At 35.1% G+C, this 25,863-nt stretch overlaps 1 protein-coding gene across 1 annotated transcript in view; it reads right to left on the bottom strand.

Annotated features, from left to right (window-relative positions):
* SKAP2 (src kinase associated phosphoprotein 2) overlaps positions 1-25,863 on the bottom strand; it is a 168,684-nt gene that overhangs the window by 53,699 nt on the left and 89,122 nt on the right. Inside the window, exons 5-9 of the mRNA XM_040259740.1 lie at positions 15,577-15,654; positions 14,540-14,623; positions 2,632-2,756; positions 1,694-1,757; positions 1,203-1,337 (exon numbers count right to left, since the gene is read on the bottom strand). Of these exons, the coding sequence (XP_040115674.1) occupies positions 1,203-1,337; positions 1,694-1,757; positions 2,632-2,756; positions 14,540-14,623; positions 15,577-15,654 (486 nt within the window). The remainder of the gene's footprint in view (positions 1-1,202; positions 1,338-1,693; positions 1,758-2,631; positions 2,757-14,539; positions 14,624-15,576; positions 15,655-25,863) is intronic.

Here is a 25,863-nt window from a genome sequence, read left to right as displayed (position 1 = left end):
CCCATTACCGTCATTAATTCTTACTTGGTCAGAAAACCATTATTGTAATTCCATATAAGCATTTGCAGAATTTACCAGATATAATAATGAAAACAATAATGATCATGTTACAGTATATTATGGGCATGCTATGACTCAAGCACTGTGCTGAGAGCTTTTAGGTACATGACCTAGTTTACCATCATTCCCCCTCTTGAAATTATCCTTATTTTATAGATGAAGAAATTGACTTTTAAGGTCACTGAGTTAGTAAATGGTATAGGCAGAACTTAAACTTTTTGACTCTGAAGTCTATGTGCTAATTATTGAAGATCACATTTGTATATTAATTTTGAACATTTTAGGTATTTTTAAAGTTTATACTGTTGTTAAATTGTTTGAGTTAAAGAAAAATAGCTTCTCTATATGCTATGTCAGTTAAATATCACTTATATTGCTTATAATGTCTTTTTCTTCTCCAATGGCTGATTTTTTTAATAACCAGAAAAAGGCTCATTTCAACCTAGAGAATTAGTAATGCAATAATTCCCTAAGTGTTTTCATATTCTAAGTATCTAAAATTCCATATGCCTATCTTTCTGTTTGAGGCTATCAGACCGGCAAGTCAAATTAAGACAATTAAACCTATATTACATAACAGATACTGAGGCATATAAACACTAAATCATGCCTGAAAATGTAGAATGATAAAATATCAAGTAAGAAAACTTCAAGCCTCAAAAGGCCTTTGTTTACAGTTCAACAATATTCCTCCAAGACAATGCAACACACTACAGCAAGGAGGAACACATGAGGCAGAAGTTGTTGACATATGGGGTATGCATAGAACTTCTGGTTAATGGAAGTTCCAAGATGTATAAATAAAAAATGATGTGTGTGAGTTGCTGGAAAAAACTGTAAGGCAAGTCAATTTTTTAATTAAAAAATTATGTAGCATAAACAATGCTAATGAGCCAAAAGTCCCATGAGATTAGGACTGTATCTGCTTCATTTTAACATTCCATTCACTTTTCATAAATGTACATCCACTCACTTGAAACACTTCAAGCAGAACCTTTTGTAATATAGAGTTTTGAAGATTTTCTTTGTCCTTGTTTTTAATATTAATAGTTCACCATTTTCTTCTCAAGTTGTCAACTTGATGATATAGGGCATTTTTTTAAAGCCCTAAAATCCTTAAATGAATCACCATAAATAAATACCTGGAAGTTCTTCATAAATTTCATCATCAATTGGCAGACTCCTTGTTGGTGAACTACTTGGGAGAGGATGATCGACATCATCGTACAGCTCTCCTCTTTCCTCATCATCCTCAGGAATAACATCAGACCCCATATCTACAAAACATGTTTCAGGAAGTAAAACTTTAAAGAATGCAAAAGTGATTTTCCAAACCTTATTACCCAAATTAATGCAGCCCTACAGAGTCACAATATTGATATATGTTAGTTACATCCTTAACTTGAACATTTTAGAAATTGATTTATGTATAAACACGTGAATTTAAAAGTTACTAAATGGTACTTGCAGAAAAGATGCTTTTATTAATCTGAAGTCAATGGTATGTATTACCAGTCATGTTCTGCCAGTCATTTCTCACAGAAGTCAATGAGCTTCTGTATATGAAACTCCAACTTATTCAGTTATTCAATACTCAAAGACTGTGATACCTTGTTCAATGGGTTGCTCTTACCTTGTAACACAAAGTTCAGCTGCTGCACCCATTCTTCGGCATCTTTGGGAGAAGCTGCAGTGAACTAAGGATAAACAAACAATAGCAATAAAAAAATCACCACCGTAATGAAAAGTATGTTGCCTCCTTTTTGTTTCTATAAGACCATTAGTAATTCTTTTCATGTGTAGTACTACTTTTCTTGCAAGGATGCTTCTTATAATGTACAGTTAATTTTGACAAATTTACGTAATTGAAGCAGAGGATGATGGATTTGAAACTCTGATCAGCAGCTGGCAGCTGTGCAGGAAAAAAAGCCGCTTCTCTTCATCAATGTCAAAGACAGAACTGATGAACAAAATTTGCCCTTGACAATTAGAAGACACCCATGAATTTCTTTAGACTGCTGGGTACAGCTTTCTTAAAAATGTTCTTGTCAGATTCCAACACATTAACTGACAACTTAATTAACTGGCTTTCAACTGCAATCTCAGATATTTAAAACTTATTAAACATACATTCCATATTGATGCTAGCTGATAGCTCTTGACTTGCAGAGCTGATATGTGTCTTTACCTTCATTTTCTCCCACAACTCTAAGCAATACAATATGCATTAACACTCTGATATTTTTCTTTTGATAATTTCACTCTTTCTGCCATGTAATTCTTTTAAAAAATCACTCAGTTCCATTAAAATAGGTATAAAATGCAACATGGGAAGTAATTGATGAATTACATATTCTCCTGTTCTCTTTCAAGAAGATATCACTTGAACTAATCTGAATTTTTTTAAAAAATCTATTTCCTCTTATATGAATCTTTAATGTTTAAAATCCTGTGTTTTATTATTATTATTAACCTGTCAGGAAGAGTTGTTTTAACAAAATGTTAATGTCTTCAAAAATGAAATCAGGAAGTCTTATCAACTTAATTTCAAGGCAACATAAAAACTCCAACCTGATAGATGCGTTTATCAGGAGCAGAGATTTCAAAACAGCAATCTTTCTTTCCATCCTTCCTAAGAGTGTTATTCATCCTGACATTGTAGCCGTCTATTGCAAATTCACCTTTCTGCTGTTTGTCTGTTTAAGATGAAACAAAAGTTAGAATTTCATTTACTATAGTGAATATAAATGTCTAGTTGATTAATTTTTATATAGATTTTTTGATAAATTCTTGGAAAGAATATTTTTGGTCACACTGCTTTCATAGTATAATGCTTAAGTAACATTTCTAGCTATTGCTTTTAATTCTAGAGGTATTTGGAATGGTTGAGTTTAAAAAGGACTTCTTAGGGAACCAGAAGAAGATGTCTATAGATGGTGGTCTTATTCAGAAGGAAGCAAGCAAATATGACAATTTCACGTAGGGAAAACCCAAGATTGGAACTCAGAACTTGCTAGACAAGCCCACTACAAATCCATGGCTCTTTCAGATTTAGTACACCAGTGGGAAAACTTGTCTAGTTGAAAACCTGCTGGGCTTTTATTTACTATTAACTCTTTTCATCACCACCTTCCAATTCCCCCCACCTCCAAAAGCTTCTAAGACACAACTTTTCTGTTTTAGAAAAAACCCCTAAATTGGAACAAATCAAATTCTAATTTTAAAAAGCAAAGCAAAACAAAACTACTAATTATAAAAAAGATGTGAGGGAAACAAATATTTGAATGGAGAGGAGTGATAAAGCAAGTAGAGAAGCATTTCTTACCAAAACAAAAGTAGGTTTCATAACCAGTCAGTGAACAGTTAAACTAGTAAAACACATTTGAATCCCATATGATGAAAAGTCAAAAGAAAAGATGACTTCAGTTTTAGCCAGATATTACTATAAAGACAAATAAAGTAGGAATACAACAAAGGATTTAATGCTGAAACTGAAATTAGTCACCTTTCCCACTTTATCCAGTTATATGATTTTGAGAGAAAAGAGGCACTGCTATAGGATTACTTTCTAGGGTAATGTACAATATTAAAATTCTGAATAAGAACAACTGAACTTTCACTGAGCTCAGGGGAAACAGAGAAATACTCTTGTATCATACAGTACAGGGCTCTCTCAGCTTACAGCACCAGTAATATATTATCTCCTTTTCTTACGTATACTAATGTAATGCCTGAAGTAAGAAGCATTTTCAAAAGGTCACTGAGATTATATCTTGTTCAAAACATCAAAGGAAAAAAAGTACTAACTCCTGACTTAAATCTGCATATTCTGATCATATTTGTCACAATTTACATCTCTTTAGATAATTGAAAAGCAATTCAAATTCAAAAATTTGAAGTTTGCTTTGTAGAAAAAGTCTACATTAAACTCTGTGAGGTGAAAACTATAAAAATCAGACTAAGAATTTCCCAAAGCATGTTTTATTGGATATTAACAGGTTTCTATGACCCAATAAGTTTGGGAAATGCTGAATTAAACAAAGTTATACAGGTTTTGTTAGTCCAGGCCTTCTTGAGGTCCTTAATATACTTATATACTGATCAAATTTCTATGAGAAAAATTTAGTATGCAGCATTTCCCAAAATTATTTATCAATGGAACCCTTTTTGCACAGAGTATTTTATGGAAACAATACTCCCAGAACATAATTTGCAAAATGCCTAACTAGAAAAATATTGGGGAAAGGGTATTAAAATAATAATTATTGGTTAACTACTGTTGGTTCTGAAATTTTCAAAGAAAAATTAATCATTTATTCATTCATTCAACAAATATATACTGAGCACTTAAAACAAGTAAGAGAGCATTACAAGCATGGTGAGACAAAAGCCAGTGACACTGTACCAGACCTTTCCCACCTTCCCACTGAAACACACACACCCAACACTTTCCCACACACCAGATACAAATATAAGCGCTCGAGGAATATTAGTCAATGATCCACCACAAGGAAAAAGGATTTACTTTTCGCTATAAAAAATAGAAGTTGTTGGAAGCAAAATATCAAAGACTTACAAGACAGTTCTGAGAGATTTCCTTAGACTTCCCAGGGAGCAGCGGGTGTGGGGAACATAGAATTTTCAAGGACCAGTTGGAGGAAAGAGGCTCCAGGACCGCACAAAGTCTCAATCACTCTACTCACCTAGTCCAACTGATCGAAAGTCCAGGCTTCCTATCTCCAAGCTGGGGCTAAAATTCTTAGCAATATAACATGAGTGGGGATGGAAGAGCACATGGAGTGGGAGTTTATGTCTGCAGATGCAAAATCAGCACTACAAAGACTGAGTTGGGAAGAGCTGTGATGAGCAGGATACCTTCTTATGCTAGATTATTTTTAGACAACTCCCACCCAAAAATATGCTATGTACCATATCAGATGTTCTGTTAGAGTCTAACAGGAGGACATGAGCAGCCTCTAGTCAGATGAGCCAGAGAAAAGTCACTAACCCAATTGAGAGGTAAGCATACTGGATTATAGAGACTAGAATATCTATTACATATATCCTTGGCCAAGGATAAGTTAAAGAGGAAAAATCAACAAATGAAGACAGGTGTTACAAAAATGTTATGTAATACAGAACCATAACACAGCACTGAAGATATAGAAAGCAAGCACAAATGAGAAACAGCAATAAACTTTAGACAATTGGTTTGCATCTTTTATAAAGTTAAAAAAAATTCTGAATGAAATGAAATAATGTAATGTAAGATAAAAAGAGGAATGACTGAGACATGGAAATTGAAATGGAGCTGGTAAAATAAGGGGAAAATGCTGTATAAGGGAATAGAAAATGCAGCAGCCAAATTCATAATGTATAAGGTGAAAAAATTTGAAAATTGTGAACACTGTTGAAAAATAAGATCAGGTACATGTTTTAAAAACTTCCTCAGTAGGCGGTGGGGGGGGGGGGGAGGCGGCGAAGAATAAGGGGAAAGATGAACAAAGGGAATATGATGAACATGGAAGACTGACAAAAATACAACATAAGAATAATGGGTGTTCCAGAAGAAGGGTAGCATATAAAACAGTGCCAATAATCAAAGATATAACAGAAGAAAATTATATTCCATCAAAGAAAGACTTAACAAAAAAGTGTTGCTTAAACAAGTAAAAATAATAAGAAACTAATACCTAGACCTAGTCAGCTGATTATTGAGTGTTTGAGGATAAATAACGACTCCATAGATAGCAGCCCACCAGGCTGCCCCATCCCTGGGATTCTCCAGGCAAGAACACTGCAGTGGGTTGCCATTTCCTTCTCCAATACATGAAAGTGAAAGTGAAGTTGCTCAGTCGTGTCTGACTCTTCACGACCCCATGGACTGCAGCCTACCAGGCTCCTCCGTCCATGGGATTTTCCAGGCAAGAGTACTGGAGTGGGTTCCCATTGCCTTCTCCAATCATATAAATATCCAAGTGGGGGTTAGGAACATGATAACAGAAAATGAAGAAAGATTCTTAACTCTTTCTCAGCTTTTTCAAATCCTTAACAATAAAGTAGCCATATTTCTAATTAGTCAACATGAGTTAGGAAGTTCAAGACAAAAAATGGGCAGACATGGCTATGCTAAGACTCCACTCTTCTCCATTCACATCAGCATCTCTTCAGGACAGAGAAAAAAGAGAAAATCTTAGCATCATACGGTACCACAGCAATTTACATAGCGGCTAGTTCCCCAGTACTTTCTGGGGCAGTTTCAAAGACACTTGTTGACTTAAACATAGTTACATGCCAATCAAATAGGAAGCAAGGGCGTAGAAGTTCATTTATACATAACCGTAATAGACTGATCAGATATTTTACCTAAGTAAACCTCCCAACTAGCAGAAGTTTGAGTTTAGCACTTATAAGTGCCAAAACTTTATAAACTGTTGGATTTTGTAATGGAAATCATCTTGAAATATATGACAATTCTGTTAAACATAATTTAACATTTTCTTGATGATCTAGTAATACTAATTTGAGTATTAGTTTTTATAGTATGTTACAACATGTTCATGCCCTCAGGATTTTTGAGGTGTCTGTCCTGCTATTAAATTTCTCTCAGCTTCTGTTTCACACTTTAACCTCACCTGTATTATGCTGTTCGAATTTAATGTCTACAGAACTGAAGACTGCCAGGAGAAACTAGGTAACAAAATCTGTTAAAGTGGCAACTTAATTTTACACAATTCTAAAACAGTTGGTTCAAGGTAAAAAAGCAGTTGGCTCTGATCTCTTATAAAACAAAATGCATGACGTTAATGGTAGCTATTTCCTCCTACTACTTCACTGACTTTTAGGTTTACAGCTGTGTTCTGGGGTGGGAGGTGGGGGTGTGGTTAAGGGACAAAAAGGATGTATCATAAGAAATTTAATACAGCATATCCCCTATATATCTTGAAATAATTCTAAGACAGAGAAGGTGTGTATTATATCCCCAGCACTGATGAGGGGAGGAAAAAAAAAAACCTTAAAATAACCAACTTGTTCTCAGTCACACAACCAAAGCAGTAAAAGCCAGGACTGTAACATAAGTCTGATTCCAAAACCTTGCTTTTACAACCATTTCACACTGTCTCCTAGAAAGTGTTTCTCAAAATATATTTCTAGAATCACCTACTGTAAAATCATCTCGGATGCCTGTTAAAAATGTAGAAATGGCTACCACTCTGTAATTCCTGTACAGGATTCCCTGGGGGTATGTCCAGGAAAGCAAGTTTTTAGCAAATAACCCAGGTGATTTTTGATATACATTAGTGTTTGCAAAACCACTGTTTGAGGAGATATAATTTATGAAGTCTCAGTTGATAAGTGTTACAGCTTGTATCTCCTCCTGCAACATGGGCCCAACTTTCTCAGCTTGCTTTGCTCATCTCTTAAACAGCCATGATGGTTATGCTCTAAATTCTGCTCTTTTCCTGCTTTACAGTACTCATTGGGCAACCTCACCCAATCCCAGGGATTAAATTCCTATCAATATGCTTGTGACTCATAATTCTCTATTTTCAGTCCAGCTTCAGAACTGAATATCCAAATCTTCACCGTCTCACTATCCATGTTTCACCTCTTGAATGTCTTATAGGCACAAGGTATATATCATGCCCACAACAGAGATCATCTTATCCTCATTTACGCTTTACTTGTGATCTTTCCTGTTGTGTCCTCCTACTACTCCATAAGCAGTACCTCCATTAAGTGAAGCCTCCAAACCAGAAAATTGAGCATCGTTCTTAATTTCTCCTTTTTCTTCATCAAGTATTGCCATGTTATCTCCCTCTGCCCGACTGTTGCTGCTGCTGCTAAGTCGCTTCAGTCGTGTCCGACTCTGTGTGACCCCATAGACGGCAGCCCACCAGGTTCCCCTGTCCCTGGGATTCTCCAGGCAAGAACACTGGAGTGGGTTGCCATTTCCTTCTCCAATGCATGAAAGTGAAAAGTGAACGTGAAATTGCTCAGTCATGTCTGACTCTTAGCAACCCCATGCCACCTCCCAAAAGCTAGCCAGTCCTATTTTTCTAGCAAATATGCTTGTTTTTTTTCTTTTTTGCTGGCTCTGCAGAATATATGCTTAAAACACCATCCATTCTCCTACCATTTAAAATACAGTATAAATATAGCAACTAAATAATTCTAAATCATTTAGCACCCCTATGAGTTATGACCATTTGTCATTTGAGGATCTCTAGCATCTAAGTATCTTTCCTATTTTTAGTCCTGAGATCTTTAGGGAGGAGAGCTCACTTCCCACCACAGAAGCTGGAAGGAGGTTAGATTTTCCCTCTTTCAGATCAGTCAAGCAGATACGCCAGCCTGGGACCTAAATCTGAACTGAATAATAAAGAATCAGGGAGGAGCTCAGAATCCATTTCCATTAGCAGCGCCTTCATTGATTGGCAGCAGTGTACAACAGCAACATCACAAGTCCTGCCTTGGCTGGGCCAGCAGTGTGTCCCAGACAGACTGTCCCTGGAGGTACAGATTCGGCTGAAGTTCCAGCCACCTCACCTCATTTAGTCCCTGCCTGCTTTTCTGAGCCCAGTTGTTTAGCCTTCTCATCAATTCTGTCTGAGAGCTGATATTCACCCAATAACTTCTTTTTGTGTGTAAACAGAGTTGGTTTCTGTTGTTCATACCAAGAATGCTAATTTGGTACAAATGGTTAGCAAACAGAAAGATATGACACGTGTTCAGAAATTTTTTATGATATCTGCTTGTTACATTTAACAAGGCCTTTCCCTCTTAGTGATTAACTCATGCTAGCTTCATAAGTATTAATGCTCCCTAGTAAGAAAGAGGGAACTACACCCCTTAATATTGTGGAATTATGCCCACTAAACTTTATCCAACTGATCAGTAAGTTGTTCTATGCCTTCAGTTAAAGACACACAAACATTTTCTCTGTTTACATAGCTCACATAAATGAGTTATACCATGAGGAAATATCAAATAATACTAAAGTGAAAAATACTATATGACATATATATTTATTACTTAAGGGCCCCAAATGGCTCTGAAAAACAAACACAGGCAATATGTATAGGTCCAAAGGGAAGCACTTTAGTTAGAATTATAAGTTTGACTCATATGGTCCAGTGGCAGGAAATTTTAGATATTTCTAAAGCCTTTTATTTTTCTGTAAAATAAAAGTACATTATAAGCATAAAAATCAAGTGGTTTCTGTATGCAGCCATACACCTTCAACCACAGCAATAAATCTGATTTAAAAAACAGTGCAGTATGAGGTAGCTGTTAATTGAGAGTAAATAAATTACAGGCATTCTTGTAGACTGGAATTTAAATGTTTCTACTTCTGGAGGGCTATTCCTACTTTCCCTCTACAGCTTCCCTGGTGGCTCAGGGGTAAAGAATTTGCCTGCCAAGGAGGACACACAGGTTCCATCCCTGAGTCAGAAATGTCCCCTGGTGAAGGAAATGGGAACCCACTACAGTATCCTTGCCTGGGAAAACCCCATGGACAAGAGGAGCCTGGTGGCCTCCATGGGGTTGCAAAGAGTCGGATACAACACTTTTCCACTACAACTGAAATTCAGATAATAATTATAGTCTATTAGACTATAATAGACTATATACATATATACTATATATAGTATATATATATACTATATATACATATACGTATACCTATATACACATAGGTATTGTTAAGATAAATATTATATAGGGAATGTCTTAATATCCTATACATGTTATCCTCTTAGAGCCTTCTATGATAGAGGATTAATGACACTGCTGCTACACAGGCAACATGAAAATGGCTAAGAACATCTGAGATAACTTGTGTCTCCTTCATGCACTTGCAGTGGTAAACAACTGAATTCTCAGCCACTCTGAGCTTCAAAGCACATCTTGCCTCCAGTCTCACCTTCTGATAGCTGTCAACATGATCTTTCTAACATCCAATCAAAGTTTGTCATACCATCTACTCACCTGCAAGGCTTAGAAACATTAACTGTCCCTTATATAAAAAAAGGCCAAACTTCTGACTAGGGAATTCACCAGCTTGGTCCCACCCCTTCCCGGCTCATCAGCCCTCGTGTACACACTCACGTATGTCTTCAGTCCATGTACAGATGGATGTGCTCAACTGCTCAGCTGTGTCCAGCTCTTTGTGACCCCATGGTCCTGTGTCCATGATCTTATCACGGCAAGAATACTGCCGTGGTTGCCATTTCCTCCTCCAGATATACAGATGTATAGATATATTTTAAATCAAACCTGTCCTATTTTACTGCAAACTGACCCATCATCATCAAAACTTTAATAAGACTTAATTTGTACGTGACTATTTCCTCATGTTGAAGAAGTCCTACTAAATATCAGATGTACATTTTAACTTCTCTGTATTGCTACAGGGTAATAAAGGTCTTTTATTTAACATTTATTTTGATAGATTTTAAGTTAGTATTGTATATCAAAATTATTTCACTTCTATCTGGTCAAATTATTTCTATTTCTTAAGCAACAACAAAGATATCATCTTTCCTTTTACAAACAACATTATAATATGAATTTTTTAAATGCCAGATTTGATTTACACATTTTATATATACTGATGATATAATTATAAAATGCTAATGCTCTGACCCAACAATTTGCCTCTATCAAATGAATCAGGAAGAAACGTAAGCTTTTATGGCTGTTACTAAAGTTGTTGTTATAAAACAACAGAATTTCAATTATACAAATAATATTATCATTCTAGCAATATTTTGTAGGTACTAAAAGAGAACTATGATGCTATTTCAACATCAAAACACTTTATAACTGTCATTCTCACTGATTGAACAGCTATGTCCTATTTTTCCTATCAGTGGTTAAATTGTAAGGGAAGTAAGAGAGCAGAGAGGTCAACTTCAATGGAAAATTTTATTTCCCTGCCGAGATAAAAACTTTATTTTAAATTATCTGTTAAAAGTAATTAACCTCCAATTAAAATAAATAAATTTATATTAAAAATGCACAAACAAAAATGCCAAATATCAAAAAAAAAATAAATAAAATAAAAGCCCTGTTTTCTACTGACTTTCATTTTATATTGAAAAGATACTATAATGAAAAAGTTAAAACCACTGATACGCTAAATAATTTTTGATGTACATTTAGAATGACTCTTGTTTGAACCAAGGCTACCTGAAGCTGCCACATACTATATAGTGCTAGGGTTTTCTTTAACTGGGGAATGGGGGTAGAGACAGCAAAGCCCCTTAGGTGGAAAGAAAAGAGATACTTTGTACAAACTAACTACTACCCCCTTAAAAGTGGGAGGAGATTGGTTCATAATACTGATCCATGATCTCATAGAGGTTAAACAGAAAAATATGAGTTTGGAACAGGTTCCTAAATGAGCCATCACTTACAGGCATGTTGGAAGGGCTGGTAACCACCAAGTTAAGGAAAAGAGCATGGCTTTGGAGCGATAGGGACCCGCACTAAATCCTCAATGTGCCTCTCAGCAGCCCGTGATAACCTCTCTTGCCTCGACTAGTTCAGTGCCCCCCACTAAAACCAATTCTGGTCATAGAGTCCTACGCTTAAAAGCCATATTCAAGATAAAACACTTAGCAGGGCCCTTATTCTCATAAGGCTCTTGTCAATCTGATCCTAACCCACTTTTTTAGTCTTTTGTACTCCCTCCTTTCACTCTCTGTGACAGTCTTGATAAATGAGTTGCGTCATGACAACCAAATGAAGAGGAAAGAGATGAAAACAAGGATGTGATTTCACAAAGTGAGAAAGTATATTATACAAAAGTATGGTTTATATATATATTATCTTAAATGTTTTTTTATATATATATATATATATATATATACACACACACACCTCATAAAGGCCGCAAATGATCATGAATGATAAGTACAGATAATATTTATGGGTACAAAGGTAATAGTATTATTCACCCTAGAGGCTGGAACTAGTCTTTCTAAGCCATGATTATCTTGATAGGCCCAAATGTTTTTTGGAACACAGTGAATTAGAAAATGTGAACCACATAACTGTCAAAGAGTAACAAAGTACAGTTTAACCCAGTAAGTGGTATCAACTTTTCTGCACCTCTGTAATCCATTTATCTAAATCCTACTTAGCTGGAGGATCATAATTCTCATATATCCAAATAGCTCTTTCCAAAGTTTAGATTAATGGTTCAAACATACAGTAAACACTGATGTACAAATTAGCTATCTGGTGTCACATATAAAAACAAAAATTTCATGTGACATATACATTTCCTTGGGAAGAAAACAACACTAAGGAAATTAAGATCATGTCAAACAAGTAATTAAAAACTGTCTGAAGATAGATACCCACCTCCCAAGTCCCTAAAAGCCAGAAGTGGCCAAGAATTCCAATGAACTGCTAAAAACAGATCTGAAATCTCAGTGGAAACAGGAGGCTTCATAGTGACAGACAGGGAAGAGCTTAAGGAAATATAAACCAAATCTTCACAGATCCACATAAAAAGGGAATGAGAGAATAGTAGTTTTTAAAAAGCTGTGGTAGTGGCTAGATGGATCACAAAGTACTTAAAATACAAATTTAAGAGAATATTACCACCTCAGGCCTCAAAAAACAAGAATAGAAATAGGAATTTAACTAACCTGGGTTTGATCCCTGGGTTGGGAAGATCCCCTGGAGAAGGGAAAGGCTACCCACTCCAATATTCTGGCCTAGAGAATTCTATGGACTGTATAGTCCATGGGGTCGCAAAAAGTCAGACATGATTGAGTGATTTTCACTATCACTTTCCCCTCAAATAACTAGAATTTATTTAGAGCATTAGCTCTTGAAATAAATATAAATGTGTCTTGGGGATTACATTTGGGGATAAATTATATTAGATTTGGGGAAGACTCTTGCTAATTTTTGACCTAACAGTTAGTATATACCAGTTAGGACTATGAGTGATGGAAACAGATATTAGTATTCATTGATTTTTACAGAAATTAGAAATGAGAAGCTTAACTAACCAAAGTCACAAGGATTTGAAACCTCCCTCTCCTGGTCTTATGAAATAGAAAAAATTTCTTCACAGAAAAGTAAAATCTTGATCTCAGTTCACACTACTGTACAAAATTATATTTCTATAACAGTAACACCTTTATTATCTATGATAATCATAATTTAACATGGACTCTAAATTTTCTGATAAAATCATCTACTTAATTAAGTCTTAGCAGAAGAAAGAAGACTGGTGATAGTTGTTTATAGTTTACATTTCATGGATACATTACAAATGAACATGTAAATTAGTAACAGAATGCAACTAGCCACTAAATTAATTTCTAACTTGATAATCCCACTAACCAAAAGGTAGGACCAGTTTCTAGCATCATGCATTTATTTCAAATTTATCTGAAATATAATAATCATATCTGCCAATTTGATAATTAGGAAAAACCCTAAAATTTGAAAATAATATCAAATGAAATATAAACTTTCAAATGATACCGATAAGTAACAATTTCATGAGAAAGTTTATATTCAGTGATATTGGACTTTTATGCCTTTTTATCTCAAGTGTTCTTTCTGGAAATGAATGCTATATAACCCTTACTTTATAATATTCAACTTCTGACTTGTTTTTCCTAGATAAGAGCAAAACTAAGAAAGCTTACATTCTTTAAATTTTAGTATTTAATGGCTTTACTTGTTTAAATAATGAACTTAAAATTATGTTAACTATGATTAAGTTATTAATTAGCAAATGAAGTTACAGAATGTTATTTTATTGTTTCTAAATTAGTGCAGTGATAATAGTGGTTAAGAGCATGGACTCTAAACATTATGTTTTAGGTTCAAATTTCAAAACTGCCATTACCATCTCTGGGACCTTGAACAAGTTACTTAATCTCTCTGTCCTCGGTTTTCCAAAAATTAAAATAAGTGGGACTAATAATGGTAGCTACCTCACAGAGCTGTAGTTAAATGAGTTAAAATAACTTAAGTGCTTAGACAGCTAAGGTGCTTAGAACAGTAACACACCAACGTTTGTTGTCACTTTAATCTGTAAAAGAAGCTGAGAAAGGAGTTGTGCGTATTTCATTGTTATCTAAATTTTATTTTCCTCCCTTCAAAACTTGCACAACCCTAATGGTCTTAACTTTTCAGATATTCTACAATTATAGCCTGCAGGTAAACAATTCCTAAGGTAAAAGGCCACACAGATGAAAGTTTTCTCTTTCCTAATTTGATAAAACACAGTTGTGTTGACTTTTAAGGCACTATGAAATTTAGAGCATTTGTCAAATAATAGAATTATTAATTACTCTTAGGCTGTAATATTACAATTCTCAGTTATTTTTTCTCTATTTGTCTTCAGTTTGTTCTGTACCAAAAAAGGGAGGTAGCATAAAATGCCCCCCAAAACCCTCATGCAATAGAAGTTTATACAACTGAACACCAATACTACTACCTTTATCACTTCCATAATAATAGAACACTGTTTTACTGAGAGCACACCACCGTTTCTGCCATTCAAATCCCAGAAAACTGTGATCTACAATAAAGGGAGAAAAGAAACAGTTTAGATAATATACATTACCTTTATAAATATAGTGTGATTTCCCTATTGTAAAAGGAAAAGTTAATTAACATGATTTCTAAGGTTCCTTTTAGCTGTAAAATTCTATGACTAATTAGTTTGTGTCTTCTCTTCCAAGACACGAACAAAGCTAAAAGGAATACACTGAAGCAGAGATGGGGTTGCTATATTTGTGGGATCAACTACATGGCTAACAAACTTTCCTGACAGGAATAGTCAAAAAGGCATTTGTCTATAAGGTCTTAAGATAATTGATTCATCTGGGTCACATTTTCTCATCTGTCATAAAAAGGAGGGAGGAGGAGTTGACCTAGATTATTTCTGTTATCTCTTTAGGCTTTAAAATTCAGCTAGGAAAGCTAAGAAAAGCAAATGGAATATATATATAGGAAGCCCAAAGGGACTTCCTAAGAGATAAACTGAATGGTAATGAAGAGGCTTTCTGCTTTTCATTTCTTATATCATAATACTACCTCCATATTTCATTTCTATTATATATTGGTGTTGAAAGAGTGAGACCATATGGTCAACTCTCAATTATCATAGCCAATAGAGAGGAACACTGAAAGAATAACAGAAAATGGCAGAAAAATATACTAAGCTTGATCTGAACCATACCAAACATGGCATATGTCAGATCAGGAAAAAGATAACCCTCTGCTCAGCCTGGTGGGATAACAGTGAGAAGTCCCATCCTGGAGATACAGTCAGGGCAGGAAGAGGCGGGAAACAGCTCCTGAATCATCTACAAATACCCAAGGCTGACAACAATAAACTTGATCAAATGTTTTATTTTGTTCTTAGAAAGTACTCTGAGCGGAAAGATGTATTTTATAGTTGGGATAATGTCATTAGATTTTCTTAGAGTCTTAGGTTTTTAGATTTTTCATTAGAATCATATAATTTACCTTTTCTGCGTTTTTCAAGGTAGCCAGCCTTTAACACAAAAGGAAGGTCCTGGGCTGCAATTGGAGGAAACTGGTTTCCTATGGAAGGTAGGGAGCAAAAAAAGCAGTGAGTAATCCCTTTTAGAAAAATCAAATATCAGATCCCATTAGATTCAGTATATTTTTAATTACTCAAATTAATTAAATCCAAGTCTATTAGTTTTATTTCATATGTATTCCAAAGACTAGTCCCTCTCTACCTCCTGTGAATCTCAAGAGCAAAAAAATATTCTGTACTGTTACATCTTAATATACTATGCTCCCAAATGCACAATAATATTATGTAACTTAATGATCTCTAAAGGGTAATACTTTTTGACCTGCATTCTCTAAGGAATGGACTAGGACACTGTTATAAATAATAGTGTTCGATATCTTTATAAATTCATTGGAAATATACTACAGTTGCTTCAGCATTTTACTAGAATGCTGCTGCTGCTGCTGCTAAGTCACTTCAGTCGTGTCCGACTCTATGCGACCCCATAGACGGCAGCCCACCAGGCTCCCCCGTCCCTGGGATTCTCCAGGCAAGAACACTGGAGTGGGTTGCCATTTCCTTTTCCAGTGCATGAAAGTGAAAAGTGAAAGTGAAGTCGCTCAGTCATGTCCTACCCTCAGCGACCCATGGACTGCAGCCTTCCAGGCTCCTCCGTCCTGGGATTTTCCAGGCAAGAGTACTGGAGTGGGGTGCCATTGCCTTCTCCGTTACTAGAATGCTAACAAGTGAAAATAACCAGTCCAATGACAGTTTCCATGGAATACACCAATAAAAATAGTCTTAAAATAGTTTATGATAAATAATGTTTTGATAGGAAGCTTATTACATACAAATTAATCACAGAATTACCAACTGGGTTTTTAAAAAATATCCAGTAGCTATAAAATCATGTTATTTTTCCTTAAGAAACAAAAATTCAAATTAAAGTACTAATTTCAGTTCCCTGGTGGATCAATTTTGCTCAGTAAACACAAAACAATTATCATTAAAATATATTTAAAACGGAGTAATAATTTTGAAATACATATAAAATTTTAAGGAAAGCCAGTGGGAAAGTTTGAACAACTGTCCGATCAATGTATCCATTTAATCCATTGAAGGTAAAAGTTATTTAGTATAGTATTTTTGTACATAAAATAAAACTAACATAAAGGAATCTTATCTATGTAAGTAAGTCCTGGTTAACCACTAAATCAAAGAAGGTGACTATAGTTTGACTTGCTTTTTTAAAAGAAAAGAAAAAATGATTAATAGCATCTTTTAAATTAAACTAGGTTATACCAACAAACAGAAATATTATATCACATAGAAATATGAAATTTTAGCTAATATAAAACCATTTAGGAAAATTTTCTTTCTAAATAAGATTCTTGAAAACAAAGTATTTACCTCTTCAACTAAGCAAGATGATAGTTTAGTTTTTGTGGAAGTATGCTTGGACTCAGTCTTTTACGTAACTGGCACAGAGAATTCTTAAGTGAACTATACAAAATCCCTTTGTAGGAAGCATCATTTGGATGACATTGCAGAATGAGAAAGCAAACATATTAATTAAATATTTAATATGATTATTGTATGTCATGAAAAAATGTCTACATGGTTTGTGCCCAGTGGTGAAAACAGAAAATTCACTGCAAACATCCCATAAATAATTTTGAGTCTTTCGGATGATGGAAACAAACTCTTAAGCACTCATTTATGGATGAAATTAAGCTATACAAGGAAGAGGCAACTTTTCAGTCTTTAGGTCTAATACAAAAGGGCACAAGGAGCGATTAATTGCCTCCACTTGGCTAGATAAGGCTCATGGAGAAGTAGAGCCATGACCCTCCCATATCCATTGGGGCATAAAATAAATATTCTTTACATATAAAACAAATGCTCTAAATCTTAAGAAGAAACTTTACATTCTAAAGAGAAATGGGTACCTTTAGCATAGCTTTCAACTTTAAAAAGTTACTGGTCCAGAAAAAAGGAGGGGAAGAAGTGGAAGAGAAGAAAGGGAATTAGAATTTACAAAGGTGAATATATATAACCTGAAGCTCTTGCTTTAAGAAAAATGTTGATTAAATTTCCATCTGGTAAATCAATAACATTTGATGTCACAAGCAACACTTATTCTGAATTCTAAATTCATGTCTCTAATATAAAATCTTTTATTTCATTCTTAAAGGGGAAAAACAAATTTTCTGACTAAAATTTCATTTTTCTAAACTCCTTTTGTAATTTGTCCAACACCTAGGTTTTATTTAACATACACATGAATTTTTTACAAAGTAAAAGTAAAGTAATAGTAATCCTTTTAGATACTTCAGATTTTAAGTTCTTAGAAGAACCATTTGACTTGTATAACACCATAAACATATAAACACTTAATACTTTTTGATGGTAGAAATTGAAAATTTGTAACAAGATATAAAAAGTCATAATTTCTCTTTAAAAAAATATGAACTCTCAGATCATTTAGACCTCATATCACTGTACCTAGAATGATCAACAGTATGCCACCATTTAAGGAGATACACACTGATTCAAATAATTATTGTTGTTCAGTTGCTCAATTGTGTCCAACTCTTTGCGACCCCACAGACTACAACACGCTAGGCTCCCCTGTCCTTCACTATCTCCCAGAGTATGCTCATGTCCATTAAGCTGGTGATGCCATCCAACCATCTCATTCTCTGTTGCCCCCTTCTCCTCCTGCCTTCAATCCTTTCCAGCATCAGGGCCTTTTCAATGAGTCAGCTCTTTGCATCAGGTGGCCAAAATATTGGAGCTTCAGCTTCAGCATCAGCCCCTCTAATGAATACTCAGGACTGATTTACTTTAGATTGACTGGTTTGATCTCCTTGCAGTCCAGGGGATGCAAAAGAGTCTTCGCCAGCACCACAGTTTAGAAGCATCAGTTCTTCGGTACTCAGCCTTCTTTATGGTCCAAATAATTATTAATAAGACTACCACAGACAGAGGTGCCTGGTAGGCTATAGTCCATGGGATTGCAAAGAGTCAGACAAAGACTGAGCAACTAACACACACACACAAATGCAGCTATGCTGATACACGAAGAAAAGAAAGGTAAAGCTAATATAAACCTATCAGGTATCGACAAAGAGTTGCTGAAAATCTGCCAAACACAATTATATTATCTCACCAAGAGAAGCTATGCATCACAGCCAATTACAACAGTCCAACAAACTCACAATTATATTATCAACTCTGTTTCACTACCAAAATTCACACCCTTGTCTCAAAAAAGTTTAGCACTGAGCTTTAATCCTTTGGCACAGGATTAGGCATTCAGTAAATGTTGGCTTTTATTAATTATAATTAAATATTATTATTATACTTAGTATAACTATTAATTCAAATGAATGGTTACCAATGTGACTATAAGACTATTTAATGTTGCCTAGGGAATTTTAATCAGAAAAATGAAAAAAGGCATGATTGGTAACTGTATGAGTTAAGCATTACAGTTATTTTAAAAGCAACTTGATGATTTCTTTCTGAGTATATGAAAGTAGTTGATAGAGATATTATATCCTAACTCAAAGGAGAAAAAATAATTAACCTATACTCCAGGGCAGCTTATTTACCCTGCAGACTATCACCTCACAGCTTTCTAAAGTGGCCAAAAATTTTCAATACCCTGACAAAATAAACATATACTGACAAAGACAAGTCTTCTTTTTATAATATGAGCATGTATTTCTTATATAATAGTCCAACTTTTCTAAAGCATATAAATATTAGAATTAAAACTAATACCCTACAAGAGCAGGCAAGGAATGGGTCTTCTTCAAATTTGGCATTTTGGAATCTGAAATATGCAAAATGGTAACAATGCCACAAAAAACTCAAGGAAACAAGTATACGTGCCTAATATATCCTACTAACTCAGTGGGAAAAAGGAAGCAGTGGAATCCAAATTTTCTTATAGTTAGGTAGGTATCAATATTTTATTTACAAGGCCACTGTTTTTAAAAGATAACTCAAGAATTCTAGATTGTGTCTTGAAACTTTTGTCTTAAAATCAAACTGTGTTATATAGTGGACATAGTCCACCAGCAAGCTAAAGGAATGGATTCTAGAACAGAGAAGAGTTCCAAAGCATGAAAATATTTTTTTAAAAAATTACCTAAAACCTAAGTAAGGTATTACTACCCAATTTTAGTAATTTTATTAATCTACAGTTTTAATTTTTTCCATTGAAACTAGGAGGAAAAATACTGAAATCTTTAAATATAGCCATGTATTTAAGAAATAAGTTCTATCTTTTAAAATGCTTTAAATGTTATAATATTTAATAACAATATTTAATAAAATATTAAATAATATCCCCATTCTAAGATTCCATGAAATATATACACATTGATATCTTCTTGCACTTTCAATAACAAATGGCCAAGGATCAAGATGGATTTAACTTTCCAAATATCTAAAGTGAAAATTGTTCACAACATATTTTCATAGAACAATGGATAACTGCCTTTAGATCTAGCATAGAATTGTCATGTCATTTCAAAGGTTTAATTTCTAACTAGAATCGTGGCATGGAATAGCTGTGAAAGAAAATAAATACATAAATATTTGTCATATTCTACTAACTCAATTCACATGGAAAATTTGGAATCTCAAATCTTTTCATCATTTTTTTTTTTAGTGGCAACGTGAAAATTATGTATTCAAAGGACACGTGAAACAACAGTAACACTTAAGCAAAGAACTACTACAGTAACTAAAAGATTACTACTTGTGTTTCCTTAGCATAGTCCTTTTAAAGAGTTTACTTTCTCATGTATCACTACTACTGTCTTCAGAAAGGATTAATCAGTGAATATACTAGTAGTGGTGATCCCTAAGTCTATCAAGATACTTACTTTAAAGAAAAAAAAGGCTTATACTTGGTTAGACACAAAGGTGGTCAGCTTCCAATTAGCAGGACCATAGAATCCCCAGAGGTAGTTAAGCCTGGCTACCAGATTCAAAGACTGATAAGGTCCTTGTGATGACACCAGGGGCAAAAATAGAAGTTGAAACTCACAGGTTTGCCATCTGTTAGTCTCTCCACCCCCTCTATAAAATGGCAAGTCATTTTGAAAGCTATTCAGCAAAAGCTGAATAAATATTAGGGTAATCCACATTTGCCTTTAATAACTGTTTCTTGATATGGAAATTCCAATAGCCTCATGAGAATCATCAATAGGTCCATCTGAAACCAAAGAAGATAATAACTCAATATTACAGCTCTGTGCTCACAGGAAACACTTCATGAATATGGTCCAAAAGATATATTAAATGCTTGTTCAGGGTCCAAACAAAAGCTATATTATATCAAATATATATATGTAACTGTGGCTGATACTGATTTTCATGGAAATCTGTCAATATGTAAAATTCAAGCGGCAATAATAGAAAAATTAAGAATCAGAATTAAGAGAAATCTGAAATCACGGGGGTTCATCAATAACCACTAAAACAGCAGTCAAAAAGCCATAGATTGAAAGTATGTGTGGATAATGTTATCCATAAAGTTATATTACACTCACTCACTTAAAACTGCTTCTTTTACTTAAGAAGTATGGCCAGGATTTGAACTATCTAATTACATATCTGAAGACTGCTTTTTTAGATAAATTTTTAGTACAGGACTGCTGTCCTTAGCTCATAAATTTAGATTTAAAAATAATATCTCTTGAAGATTTCTGATTCTTTGGTCCGGTGATAGACCTTAAGCTGTAACATTTTTTAATACATTAAAATTATTGCTTATAGAATTTAAAAAATGCTTTTATCCAAAAATTCCAGATACACCAATTTGTGGAAATGCCTGTAAGACTCCTTCAGTTACTTATAGGGATAAAAGCATATCAATGTCCTAAATCCATCATTTTAAAATAAGGGTCAATATGAGTAATTTTACTTTATAAACAAGACTTCTTTTTCAGATATTTATAATACTGGGTACTCTTTATACTTTTATATTTTGATAAAAGCTACTTTTTAATAATACATCATTAGATTCCACAGAAATAAGTTAAATCAAATTTCATCTCCTATATACAGTTACTTCTCAGCTACTTTGTGTCTGACTATATCTTTTTTTTTTTTTTTAGTGGTTAAAAACAACACAAATTTCTAATCTTCAACTTCTGGAGGTCAGAAGTCCAGAAAGTGTCTCATGGGCTAAAATCAAGGTGTCAGCAGGACTGTGTTCCTTCTGGAGCCTGGAGGACAGACTCTATTTCCTTCCCTTTCCAGCCCCTAAAGGCTGACCTGTTTCACTGGCTATTGGCCTCCTTCCATCTTTAAAGCCAGCAATGGTCATTTGAGTCTTTTTTACAATGTCCTCTTTCTGGTTCCAATTCTTTTGCCTCCTTCTTCTCATTTAAAGTGAAAAGTGAAAGTGAGGTTGCTTAGCCGTGTCTGACTTTGTGACCCCATGGACGGTAGCCTATCAGGATCCTCTGTCCATGGAATTTTCCAGGCAAGAGTACTGGATTAAGTTGCCGTTTCCTTCTCCAGCTTCTCATTTAAAGGTTCTTATATTTACATTATGGGCTTCCCTTATAGCTCAGTTGGTAAAGAATCTGCCTACAACGCAGGAGACCTGGGTTTCATCCCCAGGTCTGGAAGATCCCCTGAAGAAGAAATGCAACCCACTCCAATATGCTGCCTAGAGAATCCCATGGACAGAGGAGCCTGGTGGGCTACAGTCATGGGGTCACAAAGAGTCAGACTCGACTGAGTGACTATCACTTTCACTTTTTCACATATAGTTGGTCTACAATGTTCTTGTAAGTTTAAGGTATACAGCAAAGTGATTCAGACATATATATATATGAAAGATATATATATATATTTCTTTTTTCCCCAGATCCTTTTTTCTTACAGGCTATTACAAAATACTGAGTATCTTCCCTATGCTATATAGTTGGTTTGTGTTTGCAATTTGATTTGTATTTTAAGATTGTGATTAAAATCTTGAGTCTTAAATTCAAATTGTAGCTTAACTATTAGTTCTGTGACTTAGGCAAATTGCTTGATTTCATTTAATTTAGTTTTCAAATATTTGAATGTAGGTGTTAAGAAGGCACACTATGGATATTTACTGTGGAGATTTAGAAATATAATATTTGAGATAACTACTCTAAAATGTTACTTCTTCTTTTTAAATAGCAACGCAAATTTGCCAAGTCCATTGCTCCATAAATAAGAAAACAAGAAAGCTGAAAAGAAAAACCACTACAATAAAATCTGAAAGCCTTTTAATAATACAAATTTCTCTCCAGCTACAGCTATTTGGCTATGATTTCCCCAGTAGTCATATACAGATGTGAGAGTTGGACTATAAAGAAAGCTGAGCACCAAAGAATTGATGCTTTTGAACTGTGGTGTTGGAGAAGACTCTTGAGAGTCCCTTGGATTGCAAGGAGATCCAACCAGTCCATCCTAAAGGAGATCAGTTCTGAGTGTTCATTGGAAGGACTGATGTTGAAGCTGAAACTCCAATACTCTGGCCACCTGATGCGAAGAGCTGACTCATTTGAAGAGACCCTGATCCTGGGAAAGATTGAGGGCAGGAGGAGAAGGGGATGACAGAGGATGAGATGGTTCGATGGCCTCACTGACTCAATGGACATGAGTTCGGGTGAACTCTGGGAGTTGGTGATGGACTGGGAGGCCTGGCATACTGCGCGGTTCATGGGGTCACAAAGAGTCGGACATGACTGTGCAACTGAACTGAATTGAACTGTTAGCTATTTGGTCAAAAATTCTGATGCATGAAAAAGTTGATGGTATTGCACACATTAAACTAGCATAAATGAAAAGGAACACAATTCATTTATAAGACAAATTATTAACTAGCTTATATTATGTGCAAGGCCTTCTTCTAAATATTACCTAAGGCAGGGAACTAGAAAATAAACTCAACGTCCTTGAAAATTTGTTGAAAATATTCTGAAAGAAATATCAAATAATTTATGCATAAAATTTCAAGAATAATTAATAGTTGATCTTACTCCTTCCTTTCAGAATTTTCCAGTTTATTATGATCCACACAGTCAAAGGCTTTGGTGTAGTCAATAAAGCAGAAATAGATGTTTTTCTGGAACTCTCTTGCTTTTTCAATGATTCAGCAGATGTTGGCAATTTGATCTCTCGATTCTCTGCCTTTTCTAAAACCAGCTTGAATATCTGGAAGTTCACGGTTCACAAATTGCTGAAGCCTGGCTTGGAGAATTTTGAGCATTACTTTGCTACCATGTGAGATGCGTGCAAATGTGCAGTAATTTGAGCATTCTTTGGCATTGACTTTCTTTAGGATTGGAATGAAAACTGAGCTTTTCCAGTCCCATGGCCACTGCTGAGTTTTCCAAATTTGCTGGCATATTGAGTGCAGCACTTTCACAGCATCAAACAGCTCAACTGGAATTCCATCACCTCCACTAGCTTTGTTCGTAGTAATGCTTCCTAAGGCCCACTTGACTTCACATTCCAGGATGTCTGGCTCTAGGTGAGTGATCACACCATCGTGATTATCTGGGTCATGAAGATCTTTTTTGTACAGTTCTTCTGTGTATTCCTGCCCCCTGTTCTTAATATCTTCTGCTTCAGTTAGGTCCATACCATTTCTGTCCTTTATTGAGCCCATCTTTGCATGAAATGTTCCCTTGGTATCTCTACTTTTTTTGAAGAGATCTCTTGAGAAATCTACATGCAGGTCAGGAAGCAACAGTTAGAACTGGACATGGAACAACAAAGTGGTTCCAAATCAAGAATGGAATACGTCAAGGCTTTTATTGTCATCGTGCTTATTTAACTTATATGCAGAGTACATTATGAGAAATGCTGGGCTGGATGAAGCACAAGCTGGAATCAAGATTTCCAGGAGAAATATCAATAACCTCAGATATGCAGATGACACCACCCTTATGGCAAGAACTAAAGAGCCTCTTGATGAAAGTGAAAGAGGAAAGTGAAAAAGTTGGCTTAAAGTTCAACAATCAGAAAACTAAGAACATGGCATCCAGTCCCATCACTTCATGGCAAATAGATGGGGAAACAGTGGCTGACTTTATTTTGGGGGGCTCCAAAACCACTGCAGATGGTGACTGTCGCCATGAAATTAGAAGACGCTTACTATTTGGAGGGAAAGTTATAACCAACCTAGACAGCATATTAAAAAGCAGAGACATTACTTTGCCAACAAAGATCCATCTAGTCAAGGCTATGGTTTTTCCAGTAGTCCTATATGGATGTGAGAGTTGGACTATAAAGAAAGCTGAGTGCCAAAGAATTGATGCTTTTGAACTGTGGTGTTGAGACTCTTGAGAGTCTCTGATAGTGCAAGGAGATCCAACCAGTCCATCCTAAAGGAAATCAATTCTGAATATTCATTGGAAGCACTGATGCTGAAGCTGAAACTTCAATACTTTGTCCACCTGTTGTGAAAAGCTGACTCATTTGAAAAGACCCTGATGCTGGGAAAGATTGAGGGCAGGAGGAGAAGGGGATGACAGAGGATGAGATGGTTGGATGGCATCACTGACTCAATGGACATGAGTTTGGGTGGACTCTGGGAGTTGGTGATGGACACTGAGGCTTGGAGTGCTGCAGTCCATGGAGTTGCAAAGAGTCGGACATGACTGAGCAACTAAACTAAGCTGAACTGAACTCCTTCCTTACTTATATTAGCTCTGTATCAAACACGACTTTTACCATACTGACAGACTGTAAGTTTTAAGCATCTTTTAAAAAAGTATCATCAAATATAAGTAACAAATATATCTATAAACAAATATCAGCATGGTTCAAGGTAATAATAATTACAACAGCTAACATTTATTATGTCTTTAAGGCTTTACCATGAGTTAAGCATGATATAGTCATCATCTAATTTTATTCTCTTACATTCCCAAAGGTTCCCAATGGAAAATTAATGTCACAGGCATGCAGTGGATCCAGGACCTGAAGTCTGTCCAATGAAGCCCATTCTCTGAAATGCTATGTCCTATTGTTGATGAAATAAGCGAATGTCATCTACAGAATGGAGAAGGAAATGGCAACCCACTCCAGTATTCTTGCCTGGAAAATCCCATGGACAGAGGAGCCTTCCTTGCAGGCTACAGTCCATGGGGTCACAGAGAGTCAAATATGACTTAGAGACTGAGGGCATCTACAGAAACTCTATAAGACAATATCATTGAATTACTGTTCTGTGGCATTAATCACAATTATGCATTTAA

This window comes from Oryx dammah, unplaced genomic scaffold, assembly GCF_014754425.2.
Source record: "Oryx dammah isolate SB20612 unplaced genomic scaffold, SCBI_Odam_1.1 HiC_scaffold_18, whole genome shotgun sequence".
Classification (NCBI taxonomy): Eukaryota; Metazoa; Chordata; class Mammalia; order Artiodactyla; family Bovidae; genus Oryx; species Oryx dammah.
Note: the sequence above shows the minus strand (reverse complement) of the source record. Positions and strands in the feature narration are given on the sequence as shown.